Source organism: Squalius cephalus (assembly GCF_949319135.1).
Source record: "Squalius cephalus genome assembly, chromosome: 10".
NCBI lineage: Eukaryota > Metazoa > Chordata > Actinopteri > Cypriniformes > Leuciscidae > Squalius > Squalius cephalus.
Window position 1 is genome coordinate 33945142 of NC_137131.1, and position 25112 is coordinate 33970253.

General features: G+C 40.2%; 1 protein-coding gene across 3 annotated transcripts in view; it reads right to left on the reverse strand.

Moving 5' to 3' along the window:
* Positions 1-702: 702 nt before the first annotated feature.
* The window catches only part of drc11 (dynein regulatory complex subunit 11), a 50863-nt gene continuing 26453 nt past the window's right edge, over positions 703-25112 (reverse strand). For all 3 annotated transcript variants that reach the window (XM_079883364.1, XM_079883365.1, XM_079883363.1), the window contains 10 exons: positions 24125-24231; positions 23735-23833; positions 20971-21035; positions 20498-20580; positions 18761-18868; positions 5122-5321; positions 2846-2932; positions 1923-2100; positions 1540-1778; positions 703-1438 (listed from right to left, as the gene is read on the reverse strand). In XM_079883364.1, the coding sequence (XP_079739490.1) occupies positions 1283-1438; positions 1540-1778; positions 1923-2100; positions 2846-2932; positions 5122-5321; positions 18761-18868; positions 20498-20580; positions 20971-21035; positions 23735-23833; positions 24125-24231 (1322 nt within the window). In that variant the 3' untranslated portion in view covers positions 703-1282. The remainder of the gene's footprint in view (positions 1439-1539; positions 1779-1922; positions 2101-2845; positions 2933-5121; positions 5322-18760; positions 18869-20497; positions 20581-20970; positions 21036-23734; positions 23834-24124; positions 24232-25112) is intronic.

Genomic DNA, 25112 nt, shown 5'->3' on the forward strand with positions numbered 1-25112 from the left:
GAGAGTACGGAATTGGAATGAGTAGGAACTGACAGATTGATTACCTTGACAAAGTTGAAAAAGTTGATCATGAACTGAGAGAGCGGATGTGGTTTGGCCTTCTTGGCCTTCGGATGTGGTTTAAGACTTCTTTGAAGTGAAGTAGGAAGGCAGACAATGAGTTTGTGACTGGAGCGTTAGCTTGTCATAACGACTGAGCCCACTGAAGAGCGCGTCCGGAGAGGAGAGAGATCACAGAAGTGACGCATGCTCGATCTGTGGAAAAGAGATGGTTGCATTTTGAAATGGAGATTACATTGCAATATAAACCCGCTGCAATCCTCCGCCTCACCGCTGTATGTCGCTGATCGGGCCATGGGACCGGCAGAGGCAGCAGGTGAAGAAGTGGTTGATGACGGAAGGAGTGATTGTTGTACAGTGTAAACCAGTTAATTTTAAACTGGATATCTATTTTTTTATAAATGAAAACCTAACACATTTCCTTTTCTGAAATGTTTTTTTTTTTTGCATGCAAAGTGTGCTTGTACTGTTTTTCTCTAAAATAATTGCACCTGGTTTCTATACCACATATTGTTATCCAATGCAATTACATTTATACATTTTTAAGTGTGATTAAAGTGTGCAATTTGCAAACATGTTTATGGGCTACTGTATCAGAGTCTGAATGCATATCATTTCAGAAACATTGATGAGAGAAGATTTCAGGTTCATGTTTTGTCCTTTAATGGCTGGCTGGCTTCAATTCAGGTTCAACAATCACTTTTAAATACATCAAATTATAAAGTAAAGCAAAATAAATATTAAACAACACACCCATCTTTGTACTTCCTCTCTGCACAGTGATAAAGTTGAAGGTAATCCAATCTAAACAGTTTTGAACAGTGTCCAAGCTATTGTATCAATTGTGAGAAGCTTCAGTTGTTAGAGGTATAATGTTTTATGTTCTCAGTACTAAAAGTGTCTACTAGTCTGACTAGTCACAAAACTATTTTTTTTCCCCAATGGGGAATACCTAATTCAAGTAAGAAATATCATAATTAGCCAAAAATACACATGATACTTAGAAAGCACACAGATGAAAACCAAGATAATCCAAACTGGTTGTGGAATGAGTAGAATAAATTAGTAGAAGAATTTTTTTCCAAAGCAAAACAAACAAAAAATACCATAAAAAAGTACTAGTTGAGAAACAATGGAAAGGATTTAACACTGAAGTAGACTTTTCATACGGAGATGTACTGATGCTCTCTGCTGGCCAGAAGATGAACTGCAACTGTATTTTTCACTTCTTTTTCGTTCTCTTTTTATTCTTCCCCTCCTTCCCTTTTGTTTGTAATTTTCCTCCTTTTGTTTTCCCTTTCTTGAGATCTGCCTCCTCCTCACTGGCCCTGGCCGCTCGTGCCCTTTTTTTGCCCAGAGGTGTCCGGCTGTACCACGTCTATCAAAGCAGAAAATACAAACATAATCTACAGTCATTATACATATGTATAGCTGAGTTCAACACATGCATCCCTCCAGAAAGCATCCTAAAAAACTGACCTTAAAGGCCTCCTCCTCTTCTTTGTAGACCGGGTCTAGCCTTGCAAGAGGTGGGATGAACTCCACAGCAGTGAGGGGTCTTTTGGTCTGCTGGTTGAGGCGGTGAGAGTTTAAGACAGTTTGGATTGCCTGAAGAATGTGACCCTGAGTGTAACCATCTGTAACTTTAGCTAGAGAGCTCAGGTCCAGCTTAGGGCCCAACTGAGCACCACCTGCTTGGAGCAGCTCCTTCCACAGAGCTAAACATAAAAGATAAATTAATATACACAATAATAAAAAAAGACATGATGTATAGAATTGCAAACTGTAATTATAAAGAACGATAAATGAAATCGATTTCAGTATGAAACTTATATTAAACACAAACATAGATGATTACTTACTAAATCTTGAAGCATAATCTGGTCTAGGGATCAAAATTATCTTCTTGTAAACTTTACAGAGAGGTTTGATGTCTGCATCAAAAGGTCTGCGTGTCGTTCCCACCACTAACACACGGTCCTCTGGTTTAATAGATTTTAGGACCTTCGGCAGGTTTTTCTTTAGTCTTTTGGGTTCCATCTAGAAATGAACAGAATTAAGAAACAGCTGAACAGGAGAAACAATAGAGTCCTGCATGGATGACACATTTTTGTACACAATTTTAGCACTTCTGGTTCCATTGTCCCAATTCTTGTCAATGTTTTTTTTTTTTTTTTTTTTTTTAAATGCTTGAAATATGGTCTGTTGTTAACACAAGCTTAAGATATTTCCATGTTTTATTCTATGACATCTATAATACCTAATGATATGTGAAATGGCGGTTGTTAATAACAAGTGGCTAAATGGGACTACAGAAGTTGTCGGGACATTAAACGTCATCATTCGAACAGGTAAACTCATCTACTTACAAGTTCCCTTTCACAGCCTCGTGTTTATAATCACGTTCTTGCAAACTATTCTAACTCAAACTTTGAGGAGAAATGTTTTTAAAATTGAGGCTGAAAGAGTTGTTGGAAGCGCAATGGAACAAAACATGCAAGAATCATAAACTTTCATCAATGCAGCAGCACTCTTTTCATGTTAGCACAGTATATCTACATCTTTAACCACAAGAGGACAGCAGAGTCCACCACCTCACAGTGACAATGGCTTTAAAAAAGAGGTTTTTACTTTATATTCACTGGATTTTGTGAATGAAGGGCTAAACAAATGAAGAAGAATATCACAGTTTATGGTCTGGTATTAGACTTGTATGTATGTTTCAAAGTTGTGTTTATTTAGTAAGTGTTCTAATGACTGAGTGTAAGTGTGACATGCGGCAAACCTCTTTCTCCAGCTTTGGAACTTTCTTGTAGAATGTTTTCTCAGCGTCGCCAATCCAAATGACTGAGGGCTGCAGCTGGCGAGCCACCTGCCAAAACACGACAACGTTCCTCCAACGCAAGCCAAACGGTAAAACAACCCAAACAATCATCAGCTCACACAAACAATCACTTATCGGCCAGAGCAAAAACAACACTGACGGTAATCAACACTGCCTTTAAAAAAATGCTACCACATTAGTGAAGTGAGTGCATGCTTTAATATTATTTGACTGCAAACAATGCCTTCAGTTCACTAATGTTTAACAGTAATTTCTGTAAACCCCACAGACTCCCACAAATTATGTTCCTTATGTTTCTGATCAAAAACATGCAGACTATTTGCCCATTTAAGCACAAACACCCCATGTACGACAATTTTGTTTAAACAGAAATTCTATAAAATACTACTAAAACTAATACATAAAAAAAAAAAAAAATGTTTTTACACAGTAGCTAAAATCAAAAACAAAAATATATATAGCAAATATTTAGCCTATCTGGATGAATTTAACAATTGAGAGTGTTCTATGGGGTCTGTGGAAAATTTGAGACATATAAAATATTGAAATATTGTGTTTTTATTATTATGTATTCTCTTTTTCTGTTGCTGTAAAAATGTGTAAAATTGGTCTGGAAGAATACATATTTAAAAAAAAAATGCAATACAACTAAATGAAATGAAAATGAATTGAAGGTGAAAAGTTTCTTTTTCAGTTTATACATCTAAAAGAAGATGCACATCAATATTTTCTAGATAATATTTTAGCGAATTTTATATTTTTATATATTTTATTTTATTTCACACAGTATATATATCAAATATTTACACATATCTAGCTGCCTTCATATTTTAAAAGGGGGAATCCCTCACGAGGGGATCATCATATTTGGCGGTCTTTGGCATCAAAACGGTTGAGAACCACTGGCCTATAAGGTCATTCTGTTATGCTGCATGCATAAAATCTGCATACTATGCATTGTATACACTCTAGTAAGATAGTAGTACAGTAGAATGCTTTTGCCTCAATCTTGGTTTCCTGAGAAAAGTCAAGCATGGCCTTGAGTTTGGAAACAGTCTGTAAATTTGAACTCCCTTTATTAACCGCTAAGAACTTGAAATCTCTGTCGGCTTCTGTTTTATGATGCAGTCCATAGCGAATTAATCAGCACTGCATATTTCCACACACGGTTTCTCAGATTCAGTTCCATAATGAAAATCAATGGATAAATAGCTGTAATTCAAGAAAACACTAGCTCTTTTCCCACATATTTGAGTTAACCTTCTGGATTTGCGGATTTGTTTTAGTCGGATTTGTTTTGGCCTCCACGGGAGCAACATCAGATGTATGCAGTTGTACAGATTAGAGGGAACAGTAACAAACTAACTTCCCTAAATTATTGTAAATAAAAGCTTTCTCCAATGTTTGTAACAGAGAGTGCATTGAGTAAAAGAGAGTTACAGTGCACAGGAAAGTGGAGGAGTGATTCATCTCAAAATGGCTTAGTGAGCAGGAAATCATGCTGGCACCTGGTTTTATTCCCAGCATGCATTAGGAGAGGTGCTGAAAGACCACCATCCAACACAATGCTGAGCGCAGAATCTCAGAATCCCCCTGCCTCATCCTGCCTTGTTTATCTGCTGTGCCAGATGCTCTCAGGAACAGTTCTTCAAGTAAAACCTCCAAATGTGGCCACAATAAACTATACTGGTGGGCAACAGCACACATTTCATAGCCCTTTATTGATATGACCTTTCCATTATTTGTGATTTATTACTAAAGCTTCATTAAAAAAGGGAAGAGGTGATATGGGGATACAGTTTGGCCTCCTAGGTTAAACACTCAAGTTTATTTATGAACAGTACTAAACACTTCTTGAAATGTTAAACAGCAAGTAAACAACATCTCTCTAGAAGTATTTTGTTGTCACATTGAGACAGGGAGGAAGGTTTCCATTTGCATTAGTGTTTATGTTTGGAAGTCATGCCAGAATATTTCTCATAAACAGAAAAACCATCACGCAAAGCCTGACGAACTGATGATCCTGACGATAAATCTTGACGCAACCTAAAGTATGCATAGCAATCAATCAAGTATGTTGATCCTATCAGTTTTTATATGTGATATGTGAAGCTAAAAGAAGCTCAAGGAATTTCAACATTTCACCATCTTAGAATCTTGGCTTTCTGTATTCCCAGAAGGTATTTTCAGAGAGGGCTCAGATGGATTCTCCTCACCTTGAAGACTATGTGCAGGAGGAATTGCAGTCCGCTTTTGCCTGGATATTTGCCAGCTAGTTTTGAAGGGGAGAGGTCGAATAAGTTCGCACCAGTTTCGTTGCACAAGGCATGGACCAACATCTTCTTCCCAACCCCTGCCGGCCCCGTAAGCAGCACAGCCCGGATCAGGGGCCCTCTCTCATGGACGCACTGAGAGCCTATGGAGACCAGAAGAGGAAGCAGTCAGTTTTCCTTTTAAAGGCGATATACTTCAAGCGAAATCAAAGAAAGAACAGGTGTGATATCATTTCGAAAAAAATCAGGCCAAAACAAAGTTTGTTTAACATTCGTTTCGGGAGTTCAAAACAGCTTGCCACACACTGGAGAGCTGCTTTATAGTAGAAATTGAAGTTGTAATTCTTATTGAAAGTGACACTGATATTTCAAAGAGATATTTATTTTTACCCCTAAGTGAATAAGAGAAAAAGAACTTTGCCGTGAGTATATAGGGAGCAGCGAATCGCTGCACGATAATGACAAAAATCATAATTGTCGATTATTCCCTTGAATTGTAATTGCGATTATCACAATTTACATTGAATGATGTTTTGATTAGCTTTATGCCATTGTTTGAAGCGACTGCATGCCATATTGTTATATCAAAATAAACACGCTGAAAACAATCTTCCTGAAAAACTTTTATTGCTTTTCTATAGCATTAAACCTTAAATGTCAAATATACTTTTTTATTTATTTAAAGAAACCAAACCAAAGTAAAAATATGGATGGTCTTATAATGTAATGCTAAAACTAAAATTAAGAAAAAAGAAGAAAAAAACACATCTTAAGCACATAGAATAATGTAAGTGGACTTTTTTAAACTCGATTTATTGTGCAGCCATAATATCTTTTGTGTTCTATCCCTATGTTCTTATTATCAATCTTGACCTCCTACACTTTTGTCTTTGCTCTGCCGTCCTCATTTATCCTCATTCATTTTCCTGACTTTATACTGCAGTATATCAGATAACCATCAGTATACATCGGTTGAATAAGAGTAACTGTTTAAGTCATCTCAAGATAATTGTCAGATAATTTGTTATAATATAACATTGCTCTAACAAAGAAGGAAAATCCCCTTTGACTCCAGCTGTTTAAACACTAATGCACCCCACCCAATCATTCATCTTTATCTAAAGACAGGGAGGAACTCCCTGCAAACTCTATACTCATTTGATTAGGAAGTCAGATGTCAGAAAAGTTTGATTGCTCTGGCTGCCGGTGCTCAGTAATAGAAGAACAATAGTTGAATGGCTCTCTGGGGCTAAGCCACAGGTGGTGTGAGATTCCTCTCATGTATGCTGTAGTAAAAGGGTTCCAACTGGACAGAGCTCAGGATGCAGTGAGCTGGCATGAATGTGAGACCACACAGACACACAAACAGAAGCATACACAAATATACGTCTACCAGTGCGCACACAAACGTCCGGCCGCACACACATTCACACAAACAAACATGTCTGCCCAGAAGGGAGGCTTACACATAACAGGTGCAGCACAATATCACGTCTCTGTTCTCAATGAGTCCCAAAAGTGCTATAAAAGTATACTTGTGGTTCTTATTCGATATCTTTATATTTAAGTCATTATTCACTGAAAATCTTGGCATCCACCCATCTCTCTGTACTGCGTTCATGAGAATTCATGAAAGTAGCAATGTCTGATTCATTCATTTGAGTTGGCTTCTTTCAGTGAATAAGTCGATTCAGTTCACAAAACTGTTCTAAATGAATAATTCACAAATCAGAATGAACAAGTTCTCAAGTTCAAATCAGTGACTAAAAAAATGCTCATTGTAGGAGAAATGAATAACTTAAATTTCTCTTTGTTCATCACAAAACATTATTGTAAATATTCAAGTAAATAATATGAATATGAACTAGATGTACCGCATGGCGGTACAAAATATGACCGCCGCTCAGGCCTGCACTGGCTTTCCACAAAAAATATACTTATACATACTAAGTATGAAAAATCTGTGATTTTTTTTTCAAAGGACCCTCCCATTCAATTTCTACAAACCTCTACCAAACGGTTGAGGTGCCTGTTGATGGTAAAAGTCAGTTATCTGACTTTGGCATGGGTTTGTTGTGTTTTACTGAAATAAAAAACATTTTTTCCCCAAAAAAGTGGTTTTATCTTGTAGCCCTGGTCCCAGAGTTTTAAAAAAAACAATGTTAACAAAATTAAACTCATTCCCACTGTACCTAGTAGAACACTTAAGTAAATGTCCCATTGAAATTAATGGGATTTTATGGATTTAGGTGAAGAAAGTGTACACATAATACATTTTGGTCTGTACCATGAAGAGAAAACTGATTCAACTATATAAACTATATATTTTCTGAAAGCGTAGACTCTCAGGATGTGATCTAACATGGCATGAAACATGTCCCACCCACCTCATTAGTATACTGCCCAAGCATAACACATTGGGTATTGGTAAATCGGGTATATGGCTGATACCTAAAAAAAGTAGTAGTATGTGCATGTCTGTCTGTGTGTGTGTGTACTGTATGTGTGTGTGTTTGTGTATGTGTGTGTCTGTGTCTGTGTGTGTGTCTGTGCGTGTATGTATGCGTGCGTACATGTGTGTGCGCGTGTGTGTTTGTGTGTGTGTGTCTGTGCGTGTGGATGTCAGTGTGTGTGCATGCTTGCGTTTGTTTGTATTCCTGCATGTGTGTGTGTGACAGTATCATCCTAAACCAGCAACCCTTCGCTCAACAGCACCATCTACAGGCCGATGAGTGTACAGTCACTAAATGTGCACATAAATGAATTTATTTTATACCCCCCCATGGATGAAATTCTACGAAACTTAGCATACCCCCAGAGGATGTCAAGTTAATCATACACATGAAATATGGTGCAGTTCTGCACATCTCAACTGAAGATAGGGGCGATTAAAGCAGAATAATATTGCATTTTCATTTTTTATGGGAGGGGCGCAAATCACAAATGAGTGATTATGGGTTAGGTTGATGTGGGCAACCATAGGTTACCATAAAAATTTCTTCATCCTCGGTGCCACGGTTCAGGTAGTTATTTAGGAAAAACTGCATTTTTTGGGTTTGGGGGGGCCCAGCGTGGGGGGGGGGGGGGGGGAGTGGCCCCCGGGGACCAAACGAAATTTTTCCGTAAAAGTCTAGTGGGGCTACATGCCCACCAAATTTCATGTTCCCCGGTGTTTCGGTGTCCCTGGTATCGTTAACGAAAAATTCAGTAGATGACGGGAAAAAAAAACAAAAAAAACTTTGACAATCCCTATATGACCGCTTTCGCTAGCTACGCTAGCGGCGGTCATAATAATATTATAAATGCTTTAAATACAGCGCAGTTGGATATTAACATACTTTCATGGTGTTTAAGTATCCTTTTTGAAGCTTAAAAGTCTTATGCTGCATCTGAAATTAAATATTTCCCTACTATATAGTATCCAAAAAAAGTATGCCAACAGAGTAGTATGTCCGAATACATAGTACTCGAAAAACAGTAGGTGAAAAGTACCTGCATGTCCTACTACTCCGACCGAGATTCTGGTGCGCATTCAATGGACAATTTACTATCCCATGAGGCCACAGGAGAGGATTTGTGAATGGAAGTGGTAACGCTGGTAGGTCACGTGACAGTAACAACATAGCGGATGTAGTACATCTGAACTTCATTCATACTACACATTTTCATAGAATGTACTTTAATGTTGGCAAAGTAATTCAAATGCAGTACCTACACAGACAGTATGTGATTTTGAACGCACCGTTGGTCCCTATTTATTGTTATAACATAGAGCAGGACAATTGTGACCCTGGATCACAAAACCAGTCACAAGTTGCATGGGTATATTTGTGGCAATAGCCAACAATACATTGCATTGGTCAAAATTATCGATTTTTCTTTTATGCCAAAAATCATTAGGATATTGTAAACATTCTTTACACATTGTAAAGATCATGTTCCATGAAGATATTTTGAAAATGTCCTACCGTAAATATATAAAACACTTATTTTTGTGAGTGAATGCAGCACAATAGCGAACATAAATGGACAACTTTAAAAGCGATTTTCTCAATGTTTAGATTTTTTAGCACCCTCAGATTCCAGATTTTCAAATAGTTGTATCTCGGCCAAATATTGTCCTATACTGACAAACTATACATCAATAGGTGATGTATACATCTCAATAAAAAAAAAAATTGTCCAGGGTCACAATTCTTCAAAATTCTCTTGTGTTCTACGGAAGAATTCATATGGGTTTGAAATGACATGATGTAAATGATGTCAGAATTCTCGCTGAAAGTGTTCCTTGAAGTGAAAATAAAGTATGTGTAACCCAGTTTTAGATTAAAAAAAGGCAGACATTGAGAGCATAGAAAGAACTGCAGTGAAACAGACTCATATTTGGTATGTGTGGGCATTTTTCATACATTTCCAGCTCTCTTTGTCATCTCAGTGATAACTTTACAAGTATAAACCAACCTTTACACTTTAAGGACTATAAGCAGCAGGGGGCGATATAAATAGAAAAATCACATTGTGCTAGATGTGTTTGTATGAGTAGGGCATAGGCTACATCCTAATTCAAATATTATCCTAAATAATATACAAGAATTAAAGTGTCAGAAATCATAGTAGGCTGAAATCCTATCCTAAGTGCCAGCATGGTATATTTTTTTTGTGTCAATTTTTTTATTTTTCAGAGTGTGCATGCTTTTTGTGCTATTACCCACAATCACTTGCACATTGGAAAAGGATGAGTTTGTGATGTTTTACTTTTTTCTAGTTGAAATGTGTCAAGAGTCCAAGGCCAAAGCTGCTGCTGCATTTTGTATTTAAACCTCAAACTTAAGAAATAATTTATTTTAAGGTAATTCAATTAGCTTACTACTATCAGGATACAGCACATGAATAATTTTACCATGTGTTCCATTTGTACTCAGAAGTCAGAAATTCCCAGTAGGAAGTTTTAACTGGAATGTTCCAACTTGGAAACTCGGAGTAACGCTCACAACCCTGACTTGAGTATCCAAAATGGCTGCTCAGCACCTCAACAGTGGTGAAATTAATATATTGTTTATTAGCACTTCTGTCTCAATACAAACATTACTTGCCAACCTCTATCTGTGGACATTATTTGTGCAAAATGTTGCTTTTTAATGCACAACAAAGGTTTGCTGGACGCATCCATCTTGGTTTTCCGACTTGTGTACACTCGGGTGTGATTTCATTCACAGCTCCAAAATCCGACTTTCAAGATAAACGTCCCATAAGCACCAGATTAGCACAAACAGGCCTCAACTGGATAGTAAGGTTGGATCACAGTTGTTTGTGAATATTTATAGAAATTTTATTCTAAATGTATCTTGGGTATGAATCATTGTATTTAATCATATGAACCAAATTACTGTAAAAATGGTTTGAGTAAAAAAAAGTATTTTTTGTAGAAAAAAAGAGTAGTTTTGAGTTTTGCATGTGGTTCAATGGAGAGATGTAAGCACCCCCTTGAGGAAGCCCACTTGTGTCACATAGAAAAGGTTTCATAGGTTATTAGCAGACAAAATTTCCCACCCAGTGCTACACAATCAAAAGTATGTACTTTACCATCACCAGCGAAGTGCATACTTTTATTGCGCACTGTAAGCAAGCGGATTGGAGCACAGCCTGTGTATGTTTATGCGTGAATGAATGTGTATCTGCGTGTACACTTCACTAGCCCCACGGTTTAAACTTGATTATCCAAAATTTAATTACACTCTAATCTCACCCAACAGCTCTGTTAAAAGGGCCATTGTGTTATGGAGGAAGTTCACTTTACCACAGAATATCTGCAATGTTTATCAAGTATAAAATGGTTTACAGAAAAGCACAATGAGGAACACTGTGAGAAACTTGTGCTTTTCTGCAACCACTTACAAGGTAGTGGTACTAACCATGGTTCATAGTTCATGAATTTCACACTGTCCCAGTTAACAGCTGCTGGCTTTGATGTTCAAATCAGATTTACACTAGTCCGCCCTGTAAAATGGTGGGAGTGATTATATTTCTAGGGATGGGTAGGTAAGAACTCAAGAAAGAAAATAACAGAAATGCAAGAAAATCTAATCTATTGGGGTAGATCTAACAAAACTTGATCTCTGCAGTGAGAACACAGAGAAACATACCTCAGGCCAGGGCAGCATTAATCACTTTTAAAGAGGGGCAATCATCAAAAACAGTGATTATGATTATGGTGGGAGTGATTTTATTTCTAGGGATGGGTAGGTAAGAACTCAAGGAAGAAAATAACAGAAATGCAAGAAAATCTAATCTAGTGGTGTAGATCTAACAAAACTTGATCTCTGCAGTGAGAACACAGAGAAACATAAACAAAAAAAGAAAAGTGAAGACCGCACACTGCATGCTACTCAAGATAAATTTATTAAAAGCACAATGTTTCGACCATCAGGTCTTCATCAGGTGCAATATTTGGCTTATGCTGGTTTGTTTATTTGATCTATAGATCAGTAGTTCTCAACTTGTTTTGCTTCAAGGACAATAAAAAAGTCCTTAAAATCAAACACTGAAAGTTTACCATTAAATTGATTCAGAATGAATTTGTGTCAAAATACTGCTAAGTTTGATGAGGCACAGTCTTTGACTTTGAAAGTTGATTGTATTGGGAGCAATCTAGTTTTGATTTGCACTTGCAGTGTTACACTCTTCTGGGAATGTCGTGATGACAGACCTCTGGAGAGACATCACACACTCTCATACCACAGAGATCTTTAGGGATGTAGACGTCCTGACTCCTTTGTGTGTTTTTGCTGCTGCTGACTGAGGTGTCTTTGTTTTAGCACTGAGCTCTGTTTATGTGGTAACCCTTTTCTGCCTAGGGCCACGAATCACTGAGGGACAATCTAACTCTCCCTGCAAAGAGTTGTTAAGGTTACAGCCCACCAGGGCAGCATGTGTATGATCTGGCCTGATCCCTGTGCTGATCCCATTGAGCCCATGGCTGGGTTATTAAATGAGAAGTGAGTGTATAGAGTGAATGTTGGTGTTGATACTGTGATACGGGACACCGGGCCTTGCTAGGCAGTGAAGCGTTCGCTCCAGAGAAAGTTACAAAAGACCATGAGCTGCTTAGTAGGGTCAAGTACAGTTCAGAAGGGCAGACAGGGTGCATTCTATTACCTACACTAACACACACACACACACACACACACACACACACACACACACACACACACACACACACACACACACACACACAAATGTGCGCATGGATCTAATAGTGCTGCTCCTGAAAAATTGATGTGAGCCACTATAAAATTCCGTAGAGGCTATTGAGCGCAATGGTGGTGTTTTTATTCGCAAAAATTTGTTCGTAGCTTCAAGTTGTTTGGAGCTTCATAATGCATTTGGGTCTGTTTTGACCCAGAAGAGATACATAGAAAATAAAAATAAATGCATATTTTTTTGTACAGGAACCAAACTTTGCAGATGAGCCAGGACTATCAAAATACATGTAAATTATTATTATTATTATTTTTTTTTTACATGAGATATAAACACTTTTTGACATGGATATTAACTAAGGCTATATACATGATGTTATAGAGACTATTTTTTAAAAACATCTATGAGTTATATGTCTCAAAATTATTTTGTAAAATATATTTATCCTATTTCCTATATCTCAAACACAGTATTGGGACAAAATTTTGTTGATAAACATGAATATGCACACACCTATTGATGAACCACTGCAGCATGAACAAATTATCTTCTTTTTCATTGGAAAGTAAAAGTGTGATATATTTTTTTGTGTGTTATTTTATAAATTGATGTTCCCTTTCAAGGGAACTCGAGCTGCGTCGAGACGCGGTGGGAACGCCCTGCGTGATTGCGTCGTGAAGCACGTGTATAATCAGTCCAATGGAAAGACGAGATGTCATAGTGACGTCACCGACCAGGAAACTATAAGGCAGCCCCGCTGACACAGATCGCGTTAGCTTCTGTGCCTTCAGCAAGCGCTCTCTGTATATCTGTCCCTGTCATATTTATTGTTGTCTGTCAAGCTCAATATATATATATCTATTATGGCGAATAAGCAAGAATACAGGCGTTGTGTTGTTCCTTGCCCTCGTTACATCACGGGTGGGGACACACATCTGCTTTGTGTTTTTTGTTTGGGAGTGGAGCATGCCCAGTCAGTTTTCGAGGGATCTGACTGTGAGCATTGTGTAAAGCTGTCCTTGCGGACGCTCCGCTCTCGCCGGGCGTTCTTTGAGGAGGACGGTTCGGTTCGCGTTCCCCGAGGTGCGGGTCCCGCTGCTGCCGAGGCACAGCGGAGGCTTTCATCTTGGGGTTCGCATATGGATTTAGTAGCGGGGCTTGAGACGGGCTCCGCCCTTTCTCAACCCTTACCTGCTGAATCCGGTGCTTCAGCCCAGGAAGGAGCCCGCGCTGCGGCTTCTCCTTCCCAGACTGAAGCACCAATGTTGCGACTATCCAGTTCTGAGGAACTGGATGTCGTCAGTGTTGAGCAAAATATTGATGAGTGTTCGCCAGCTCGTATTTCTGGGGATGAGGAGCTTATGGAGGTTTTAACTCGTGCTGTTGCCAAGTTAAATATTGAATGGCCATCTGATGATATTGAAACTGTGTCTAATAAAAGTCTTTTAGATGAACGTTTTTTGCCATCAAAATCACGACCTCCTCGTCGGGAACTGCCGTTTTTTCCTGATCTTCACACTGAGGTGTCTAGATCATGGATTAAACCGGCGTCTTTCAGAGTGCACAATCCACAAACACACAACTATAGTAATATTAAAGATATTTCACACTATGGTTATTTGACGATGCCTCCGGCGGAAGAGACGCTTGCGAGCCATCTTTCCCCCGAGTCATCGTCATCACTGAAAGCCCCGACGTTACCCACCAAGCCATTAAAAGCTACATCAATGATGGTGGGTAAAGCATATTCGGCAGCAGGTCAGGCAGCAGCATGTTTACACACTATGTCGATTTTGCAAGCATATCAGGCTGACCTGCTGAGGGACATGGATGATTGTGAGGAAGTTAGTGCTGACGCAATTCGAGAATTGCGTCGGGCGACAGATCTATCTCTCCGGGCCACCAAGGAGACGGCAAAATCTGTGGGCCGTTCTATGGCAGCCCTGGTGGTCACGGAGCGTCATTTATGGTTAAATTTATCTGATATAAAGGATAAAGATAGATCTGTTCTTCTGGATGCCCCGCTTTCGCCTTCAAGTCTGTTCGGCGATGCTATAAATTGTGTTGTTGACAGATTCACTGAGTCAAAGAAACAGGCGGCGGCATTTCAGAGGTTTCTTCCTCGCCGATCCAGTGTCCCAGAGACTGCTGGGCGTAATGTTAAATCCGAGCAGTCTCGGCCGTCTACGAGCTCCGCACAGCACAGAGTGCAACAAAAACAGAGCGTCGCCTCTCGGGTTCCTCCTCAGTCTGGGGAGTCCAGGGGGCGGGCGCAGTTTAAGCCAGTTAGAGGTAGACAAGATCTGAGGACTGTCCTCTCTAGGAAGGCTTGGGACAAGAAGAAGTCCTGACGCCAGTGGTGTCAAAATGTTGAGGGTGGTCCCCTCAGGGGAGGGACGGTTTCGAGGGATCGTTCCTCCTCTGCGCCCGCTGGGGGGCGGCTCTCTGAGGAGAGTCGCAGCGCTGCCACATCGGTTGTTCCCTGCCGGTTCGCCGTTTCAGGGCACCGATGTGTCAGCGTCCCCGTACGATCCTCCGAGGAGGGTCGTAAAACGGTCAGTTCGGTTGTTCCCTGCCGGTTCGCCGCTTCAGGGCACCGAAATGTCTGTTCAACTAAATCCAGAGACCAGTCTCGAGAGACTGGTTCCCTTAGCAGAATTTCTGGTAGCGTGGAAACTTCTACCAAATATTTCTCAATGGGTCCTGCATATAGTGGAAAAGGGTTACAGAATTCAGTTCGGTTCTCGTCCGCCCAGATTTCAAGGAGTTCTGCCCACAGTGGTGGACTCCGAGCAGGCTCTGGTTATGGAGCAGGAAGTACTGACGCTTCTTCGAAAAGGAGCTATAGAAAGGGTTTCTCCTCCCAGCAGAGAGTCAGGGTTTTACAGCCGTTATTTCATTGTTCCAAAGAAGGATGGGGGGTTGCGTCCTATTCTAGATCTGCGGCAGTTAAACCGCAGAGTTCAGAAACTCAAGTTCAAGATGCTTACACTCAAACAGATTGTATCTCAGATTCAGTCCGAGGACTGGTTTGTCACAATAGACTTGAAGGACGCATACTTCCATGTATCTATTCATCCTCATCACAGGAAGTTCCTGAGGTTTGCTTTCGGGGGCGAAGCATACCAGTATCGGGTTCTTCCCTTCGGCCTAGGTCTATCACCCCGCACCTTTACAAAATGTGTGGATGCAGCTTTGGCTCCTCTAAGACTCCAGGGCATTCGCATATTAAACTATATAGACGATTGGTTGATTCTAGCTCAGTCAGAGCAGATGGCAGTTCGGCATCGAGGTGTCGTTCTGTCTCATATAGAGAAGTTGGGGTTGCGGCTCAACGCCAAAAAGAGTGTGCTCCTCCCAGCTCAGAGGACCACTTTTCTAGGCGTAATTTGGGATTCAACAACAATGCAGGCACGTCTGTCTCCTGCACGTATATCAGCGATTCTCACAGCCGTAAGAGGAATAAAACTAGGCCAGTCACTCACTGTAAAACAGTTTCAGAAACTGTTGGGGCTTATGGCAGCGGCGTCCAACGTAATTACTTTTGGCCTTCTGTACATGAGACCTCTGCAGTGGTGGCTCAGGACCAAGGGGTTTTCTCCGAGGGGAAATCCGTTTCGCATGATCAAGGTCACGCGGCGTTGCCTTCGTGCTTTGGTCATGTGGAAGAAACCTTGGTTCCTCGCCCAGGGCCCAGTGTTGGGGGCTTCTTGTCGACGCGTAACGCTTTCGACAGACGCTTCCCTCACGGGGTGGGGCGCAGTCATGAGCGGTCGCTCGGTGTCAGGTCTTTGGCAGGACCATCAACTGTCTTGGCACATAAATCGGTTAGAAATGATGGCCGTATTTCATGCTCTCAAATACTTCCTGCCAGACCTGAGAGGCCATCACGTGTTGGTCCGCACGGACAACACATCGGTGGTTTCGTACATCAACCATCAGGGGGGTCTGAGGTCTCGACTATTATGCAATCTGGCTCATCAGATCCTCCTATGGGCCCAGGGGAAATTACTGTCACTGAGGGCAGTATATATTCCAGGGCATCTGAATGTAGGAGCAGATATCCTGTCAAGGCAGGGGCTGAGGCCCGGGGAGTGGAGGCTTCACCCCGAGGTGGTGGAGCTCCTATGGAAGAAATATGGTCGAGCTCGAGTAGACCTTTTCGCATCATCAGATTCAACCCATTGTCCGCTTTGGTTCTCTCTCACACATCCAGCTCCTCTCGGACTGGATGCAATGGTGCAGGTGTGGCCGAGGCTACACCTGTACGGATTTCCCCCCGTATCGATGCTCCCGGGAGTTCTGGAGAGGGTTCGCCGGGAAGGGGCTCATCTACTGTTAATAGCCCCGTACTGGCCGACACGAGTCTGGTTCTCGGACCTAGTATCTCTTCTGGACGGCTCTCCGATGGAGATTCCCGTCAGGAGGGACTTGCTGTCCCAAGCAAGGGGCACGATATTTCACCCTCACCCAGAGTTATGGAAGTTGTGGGCTTGGCCTCTGAGGGGGCCCAGCTCATAGAATCCGGTCTCTCGACTGAGGTCGTTGAGACCATCCTTCAATCCAGAGCTCCCTCCACGAGGAAACTTTATGCTTTGAAATGGAAATTATTTTCTACCTGGTGTGGAAATCGTAATTTGAATCCTGTTAACTGCCCTGTTGGTACAGTTCTCGAATTTCTACAAGACCGTTTCTCTGCTGGATTATCTCCTTCCACCTTAAAGGTGTATGTTGCTGCTATATCTGCTTATCACACCCCTCTGGCGGGCACTTCAGTTGGGAGAGATCCTCTAATTATTCGTTTTCTCCGTGGCACTTTGAGGTTGAGACCTGCATTGCACTCTAGAGCACCGGCATGGGATTTGGCCATTGTACTTGAGGGTCTGGCCTTGGCTCCCTTCGAACCCATCGAAGAGGTTTCAGAAAAGTTCCTCACTCTAAAAACTTTATTTCTTCTTGCTATTTCGTCTATCAAGAGAATTGGAGATTTACAAGCTTTGTCGGTGGCTCCATCATGTCTGGAATTTGCACCTGGTATGGTGAAGGCATTTCTTCACCCTAGACTAGGTTACATACCTAAGGTCCCTACTAATGTTGGGGGCCCAATAGTGCTGCAGGCCTTTTATCCTCCACCATTTAATACCCCAGACCAGGAAAACCTTAATCTGTTGTGCCCTGTGCGGGCGTTGGATGCTTACGTCCACAGAGCTGCCCTGTGGCGTAAATCGGAACAATTATTTGTCTGCTTTGGTGCACCTAAGAGAGGGTGCCCTGCATCTAAACAGATAATGAGCAAGTGGATAGTTGAGGCGATCTCACTTGCATATGAAGCGGCCGGACAGCCTTCACCTTTGACTGTTCGGGCCCATTCTACGAGGAGTATGGCTGCCTCTACGGCTTTAATTTCGGGAGTTTCCCTTCATGACATTTGTAATGCGGCAGGATGGTCTTCTCCGCATACATTTGTGAGGTTTTATGACTTGGACCTCTCCACTCCTGGGGTCAAATTGCTTGCTTCTTAGTATGCGCTTGGTACTTCATACAGAACAGGCACATCGTCATTATGGCATAGTGGGTATGGGGTTCCCACCGCGTCTCGACGCAGCTCGAGTTCCCTTGAAAGGGAACGTCTCAGGTTACGTATGTAACCCTGGTTCCCTGAGAGGGAACGAGACGCTGCGTCGCCTTGCCATACTTCCTGCATGCCCTGACCGACTTGCTTCAGGCTTTTTCAGAAGCTAACGCGATCTGTGTCAGCGGGGCTGCCTTATAGTTTCCTGGTCGGTGACGTCACTATGACATCTCGTCTTTCCATTGGACTGATTATACACGTGCTTCACGACGCAATCACGCAGGGCGTTCCCACCGCGTCTCGACGCAGCGTCTCGTTCCCTCTCAGGGAACCAGGGTTACATACGTAACCTGAGACGTTTTGTTTCAGGATTCATAAATTTAGACCATTTTTGTTAATACTGGTAATTCTCAGGTTATATGTTCTTATAATGATGTAAAATGATTTATGATTTAGATCTTTTCTGTAGGTCATGTAAATTTGATGTAAAATAATTGCTAAATTTTTTAATTAATAAAAAGGGATAGATATAGTAATAACATGGTAACATTTAAAACTTAATTTTTTTGTGCATTCACTAATTCACTTCCAACAGACCCAGAAATGCAAAAATCGTATCAGATTTTTTATGCATGATGAGGAATAAATATTTAACTCTCATTTTAACAGTTTAGCAGAACATACTTCATTATAGTGACATCATCAGAGTAATGCCAGACATTTTCAGGTGTTTTTGAATGATGTATGATGACTAAAACAAAGAGAAGCACAGTTGACTAGGTCTGACTAGTCAGAGCTGGTTACACTCACCCAAAGGGAGAATGCCATAAAGTGCGATGAGCTGTCTTACGTCAGAGAGAGATGGCATGGGTTCAATATCTGCTTGCCGCAGTGTTGTGCCCAAGTAACTGTATTCACCTAGAGAGACAGGGAACAATATATGCCATACTGCTTTAAATATGATAACAAACATCAGACATTAATGGCTGCTTGCCAGGTTTCCTGGTTTCCATGGAACAATGTTAGAGTAACAAAGTTGTTCCGACACATAGCAGTCAATGTGGTTTTCTATACTTTAAATGCCACACCCTGTTCCCGAAAAACAAACTAAACAGAAACTGAAATTTTAAGGCTTCACATTTCGTGTCATTTTAGAGCAACATTAGGTTGCTATGCTGTGCAGTTGAACCATTGATGAGTCATAAAATCCATTGTGGTGCACGCACACGTTCACAGGGGTGTGATTCAGCACTGTGCATGTGTCTGTGATCAAGTCGCTTTAGCAGTAAAGCCCAGTCTGAAACCCTGGGCAATGCATTTATCATAAAACTGATTCACTTGATTCAAACTCGGAAAACTTGATGCTTGTGCTTGTGAGATGTAACAAATGGCAACACATGAAAACCACTGAAAACAGAGTTCTAGGTAAAATCAATGTACACTAAATGTTCACATCAAAGCTATAGCTCTGACACTGGACTATGTACTTTATGTGATTAAGCTGAACTAATTAAGTCCAGTTAGTTCAGTGTAACATCTTTGTTGATCCTGGAACATCATTCCAATCAACCAGTCAGATTTGAGGGACAAGTTTACAGTTTATGTCAAGTTCATGCTTACAGCCAGGGTTAGGTGCTTCTACATCAGTGGTATTCACCTATCATTTCCCTCTGATTAGAGGGATGACTTATGGGTAGGGTTAGATTTAGGGGTAGGGATAGGATAGGATTAAATTTTCGGACAGGAATGTTGCCTTTAACTCACAAAATCAGGATGTGCTGAACTTCTTGTGACAAACTAAGATCTAGTGAACTATTAGGTCTGAATAATAATAATAATAATAATAAATAAAATATAATAATAATAATAATAAAAAGTGACAGTGAAATATAAAAAATAATAAATTCATAAATTTAAATAAATTATACAATTGCCCCCAAAATGTATTTAAAAAAATAAATAAATATGCTTAACTTTTTAAAATATAAATATAGTTTTTTTAAAGTTTTTTTTTTAAGTGTGATCTTTAATTTTATTTAATAACTTTTTTATTTTAATTTTATTTAATATTTTTTCCGGAATCTTAAATATAAAGTTATACTTTATTTTGATAGTCCACTTTAGACATTTTACTAACTATAAGTAACTTTGCAACTATATTTCAACTAACTCTCAGAGTATTAGTAGACTATTAGATTATGTGTTATTAAGTGTTAGCAGATATTAAGCAGACAGTCTACTAATAATCTAACGACTGGTAGTTGACATGTAGTTGCAAAGATACTTATAGTTAGTAGAATGTCTTAATTGATTTAAAGTGTAACCTAAAATATTTTCAACATTTAAAGATAATTCAGTTGGAAAGAAATTTTTCATACAACTGAAATGTGTACATCTTCAAAAATAATAACATATATTTTTGAGTGTAATGTTTAGGCATTAATGCAGAATTAAGGAAGTGAAACAAATTATGGGGTTAAGAAGACATTACAGAATGTTAAAAACTAAAAAGACGTGACATTTATCTCAGTGGTGTTTAGTTTTTACCAATGTAATCTGACAACGTGACGTTCATTGGCCTGATTATGAAGCCTTCCAGAACAAGCTCCTCATATAGAGATTCTATGGTCCTAGAGGGAAGACAAAAAGAAAGTTTGGAAGAGAGAAAAACAGAAAAAGCATTGCAAACAAGAGAGCAAACTGATCAGTCATGCTGTGTATCTGACGCAAACTCTATTGCATCACAGCGTTCAGAGCCAGCCATGAATTCTTGTGCTCACATGGACATTCGCCAGGCACCCCCTGAGCTCCAAACCCTGACACTCACTTGAGCACTTTCCAGAAGCACAATCCCTCTATTCCAGAACTCTCACAGTGCACTGGTGTTTAACGTATGACCTACAGCTCTCAGTTGCAAACAGTGTCAGGGGTCAAATCTGCTCTTTTAGCAATGATTAAACTACATTATAGTATTCTTGAGAAATAGACTTTGCATTTTAAACCAGTTTATTTATTCCAACCTGTCAGCTGTGAGGTCCTTCTCTTTCTTCTTCTTCTTTCCAGCCTTCCGCCCTTTCTTTTTTTTCTAAAGCAAAGAAAATGTGTTTTTAGTTATGGACAACAATACATGAAAATAATTCTGAATCAAGAATGACAGGGGAAGGAAAGTATGTGTCGTAGATAGTACCAATATTATATTTTTCCTTTCTGGTTTTTAGATTGAAATAAGTCTTAACATGAATCAAAGTGTGATTAGATTAGTGTCAGACTGTAAAGGAAGTTTATTTTCCTTTTAACACCAAGGCATATCTACATGTCTGTATCAGTATATTAAATCTTCCGACCATACAATGTAACATGTTAATAACAGGTGTGTTGGATATGCGCTTGCATCCAAAATGTAGAAATCCTGAAAAACCTCTAGTGACTTGACATAAACAATCACTGTGTGGGATCAAGTGATGGTCTGGACGTGTGTGTTTCCCTGATTATCTAGACTGTACTCTCAGTACAACCGTTTTTATGCAGCCTACTAGAGACACCTTGGAACTTGCTGTAATTCAGGGCTTTTCCAATCCACAAATGAACCAGACTAGCAGGACTAGCAACCAGGAATTTCCACGAATGATATGTTACCAAATGTTCTAAATATTTGTTCGGTGAGTAATAGAAACCCACTTACTTCATTTTCTCAGAAACTTGGACAGAACATACTGTGATTCCCCAAAATATTTTTATGGAGAATCTTGGATCATTTTTTGGCAGGTCTGAGTATGTTAGTCGGTGAAATTAAGATCAGGAAACTTTTCTCCTGCATTTATATAACAGACAGGATGAACTCCTGCTAGCATTAGCTCAGCTTGGGCGTTGCATATTCATTTAACAAACAAACCCTCCCTGTTGCATAATGTTCAATTTAATGTTCCCAAATTGCATGGGTTATAAAATTCACTGAATCTGTTTTAAAATTCCAACAAAGTTCAATGTGCAAACCAACTTAGATGAATTAACAGCTGGAATTCAGTCTTACACCAGAAGAGCTGAATGGGGTATGCGTGTGCCTGCATTTGCAGAATGATTAATGATAAAAAACATCTTTGTGTATAAATTACACACATCAGACAGACAGCGTCTGTGACCGATTTAGCTGTCAAAACCTCTGAGCGTAAAGCAACTCAAGCAGGGTGCCAAATATGTTGTTGAGGAATTCTAGCTCTTGTGCAGGCATGCAATGAGGCCTTTTTCTATGCTTCTTGTTTTGGAAAAGACACAATAGTGACTGATTGCAAGAAATATAGAGAAGGATTGGTCTCCTATATATTCCCATATATTTATAGGTCACAGTTAAACAGAGCCACACACATATTCACATACATACACAAACAGATCTATCTTTTTATATGTATATTATTCTGTCTAAATATTGCCGGCATAGCAATGGATGTCTTGACTTTGCAAATATAAATGTCAAGAATCTGCCTTCAAGATGTATCAACACTCTGATAATACTGCTTTCAGATCAGCTTTTTTTTTGTTTCATGAGAAACAAAGCTCCAGTTGCAAAATTTTAAGTCATATTGTGAAATAAAGTCAGTTGTGAGAAGTAAAGTTGGACATAAAGTTTCAATTATGAAAAACATAGCAGCAACTGCAAAACAAATAGTCCCATTGTTTTTTGCTCTGTGGCAAAAACAGGATTTCTATAGTTCTAGAATATGCTTTGACATGAAAACATACATTTAACTATACATTTACATGTCTATGACTCTACAGACATTATGTACTTTACCATATGTCTTGGTCCTCTTGTCATATATTACCATATATTGTGTGTGTGTGTGTATGCGTGTGTGCGTGTGTGTGTGTGTGTGTGTGTGTGTGTGTGTGTGTGTGTGTGTGTGTGTGTATGTGGTTCAGGTATACTCTACGTTACCAGGACAAAATGTCCCCACAAAGGTGACAATATTCGAAATCCTTGTCCTTGTGGGGACATTCTTTGGTCCCCAAAACAGCTTATAAATCATACTAAGTGATGTTTTTTGAAAATTAAAAATGCTTTAAGTTTTCTGTGACGGGTAGGTTATAGGGTAAGGGTTCATGGATAGAATTTACAGTTTGTACATTATAAAATTCATTATGCCTATGGAATGTCCCCATAAAACATGGAAACTCAACATGTGTGTGCGTGTGTGTGTGTGTGTACCTGGTATTCCCTACATTATGGGGACCAAATATCCCACAAGGATAATCATACTAATCATACTAAATTAAGTATTTTAAAAAATCTAAAAATGCAGAAAGTTTTCTGTGATGGGTAGGTTGAGGGATTAGTGTAGGGAGATATAATATACAGTTTGTACAGTAAAAAAATCATTGCGTCTAAGTAGATTACCATAAAACATGGAAACCAGTGTGTGTGTGTGTGTGCGTGTGTGTGGTAGAGAAGGTGGGGAACAGGGGCCCTATCAAAACATAAGCTGACGAGGGCAGGACACCTTTACTAATTCTCTGTCCAGACCACATTCCTGGTCATGAGGGCAGATCACTGTATGACCCCAGGGCCCCTCACACAAGGTGCATAAACAGAGGACAGAGAGTATATCTCAAGATCTGGATTCATCCAGACTAAAAGACACATTACAGGGTTTTACAGGCCAGTCACCATCTATAATCTGAGGAACATCAGGGAGCACTGAGCATCTGTACACTGTCACTCATGCAGAGAATTTAAAATGTGCTTAAGGTCTTATCTCAAAGGAAGAAGTATGCATGTCTGCCATTCACCTTTTTACTACTTTTCTTGACTTTTTTCTTTTTCTTTCCCTTGTCTCTGTCCACCACCAGTTTAAGGTTCTTCAGTTCCTGCCTCATCAGCTCGTCCACCTGAGACAAATATAAAAACAAAGATGGAGAAGGAGGGAAAAAATGTGATGGAATGAATTGAGCCACAAGGGTTTTGTTTTCATAGAGTGTTATGACTTTCATAAAATGTAGTGCAGAAAGAGTGTTGATTTCTTTACTCCAAACCAGGATTTGAATTCATGAGTGTCCGAGACAAAATTATGAAGCTGAGGGCCCCACTTTGCATACTATTGGCAGGTTAAAGGTGTGTTTACTGGGACCACTTCATCACAGGCCCCTGGTTCCCCCCCCTGATGACAGCTCTGCTCCCACCTGAACTCTGAGCTCCTCTTCAACTTCCAATCTCTTCTCCTCTCGCACCAACTGAGCATCGAAACTTTGAAGGAAGTTCTGTTTTTCATCTCGGTAATGCCAAACCTCTGCAACGCACAACAAATCCACAAAGGATGTTGATTTATGAAAAACTAAATTTCAACAACAGTGATAATATGATCATACCACAGGGAAACCGCCATGGTTATTGACAATACATCTAAAACGACAGAACATACAGACATTCTCTGACATGTGAAAACAAATTTGAGTTGGACACAAAGCATCAAAGTATAGTCAGGAGAACATCAGTCAGCACTGTGTGTAAAAGAGGAAACAATTCTGAGAGGGGTCTGGAGGGCCTCAGTCGGACCTCCTGTGTGTGGAGCGTAGAGGAAGCACAGGTGCTGTAGTCTGGGTGAGAACGCAGCGTTTGACTGTACTCCGTGCTGCGCTCTCACGCGCCACATCCTGACAGGAAGTCCATTTCCACCCACTTCCTGTCCTGACTAAAGGCAGTGCGCCAGGTTGATTTGGAAACTGGAAGAGGACTGAATGGCAGGGTCTGACCTCACAATGAGTCTGAAGTTGTTTTTCCCTGTTTTGTTCATTTGCATATCATAGAGATAAAAAACAGCAAACTTAATCTAAACTGGCCAAGACAAACATTTATGAACGTGTGTTAAATATTACACTTGGCAGATGATTTTACTCAAAGCAACTAGCAGTGAATTCAAGGTTTATATTTTTATCAGTTCATGTATTTACCTGAGAATCAAATCCATGACATTGGTGCTTGCGCTACAGTTCTTGTAACAAAGCCTCATAAACAGCGGGATTCATAAATTTTGGGGATTCTCGCCCGGGGGGCGGGGTTACGTCCTGCGTCACATCTCTCATGCGGGTTCTCGTCGACCAGGGTCAGCGCGCAAAATCACGGTAGGACTGTGCAAACAAAGTAGGCTATCTGTCTAGCATTGCCATGTCA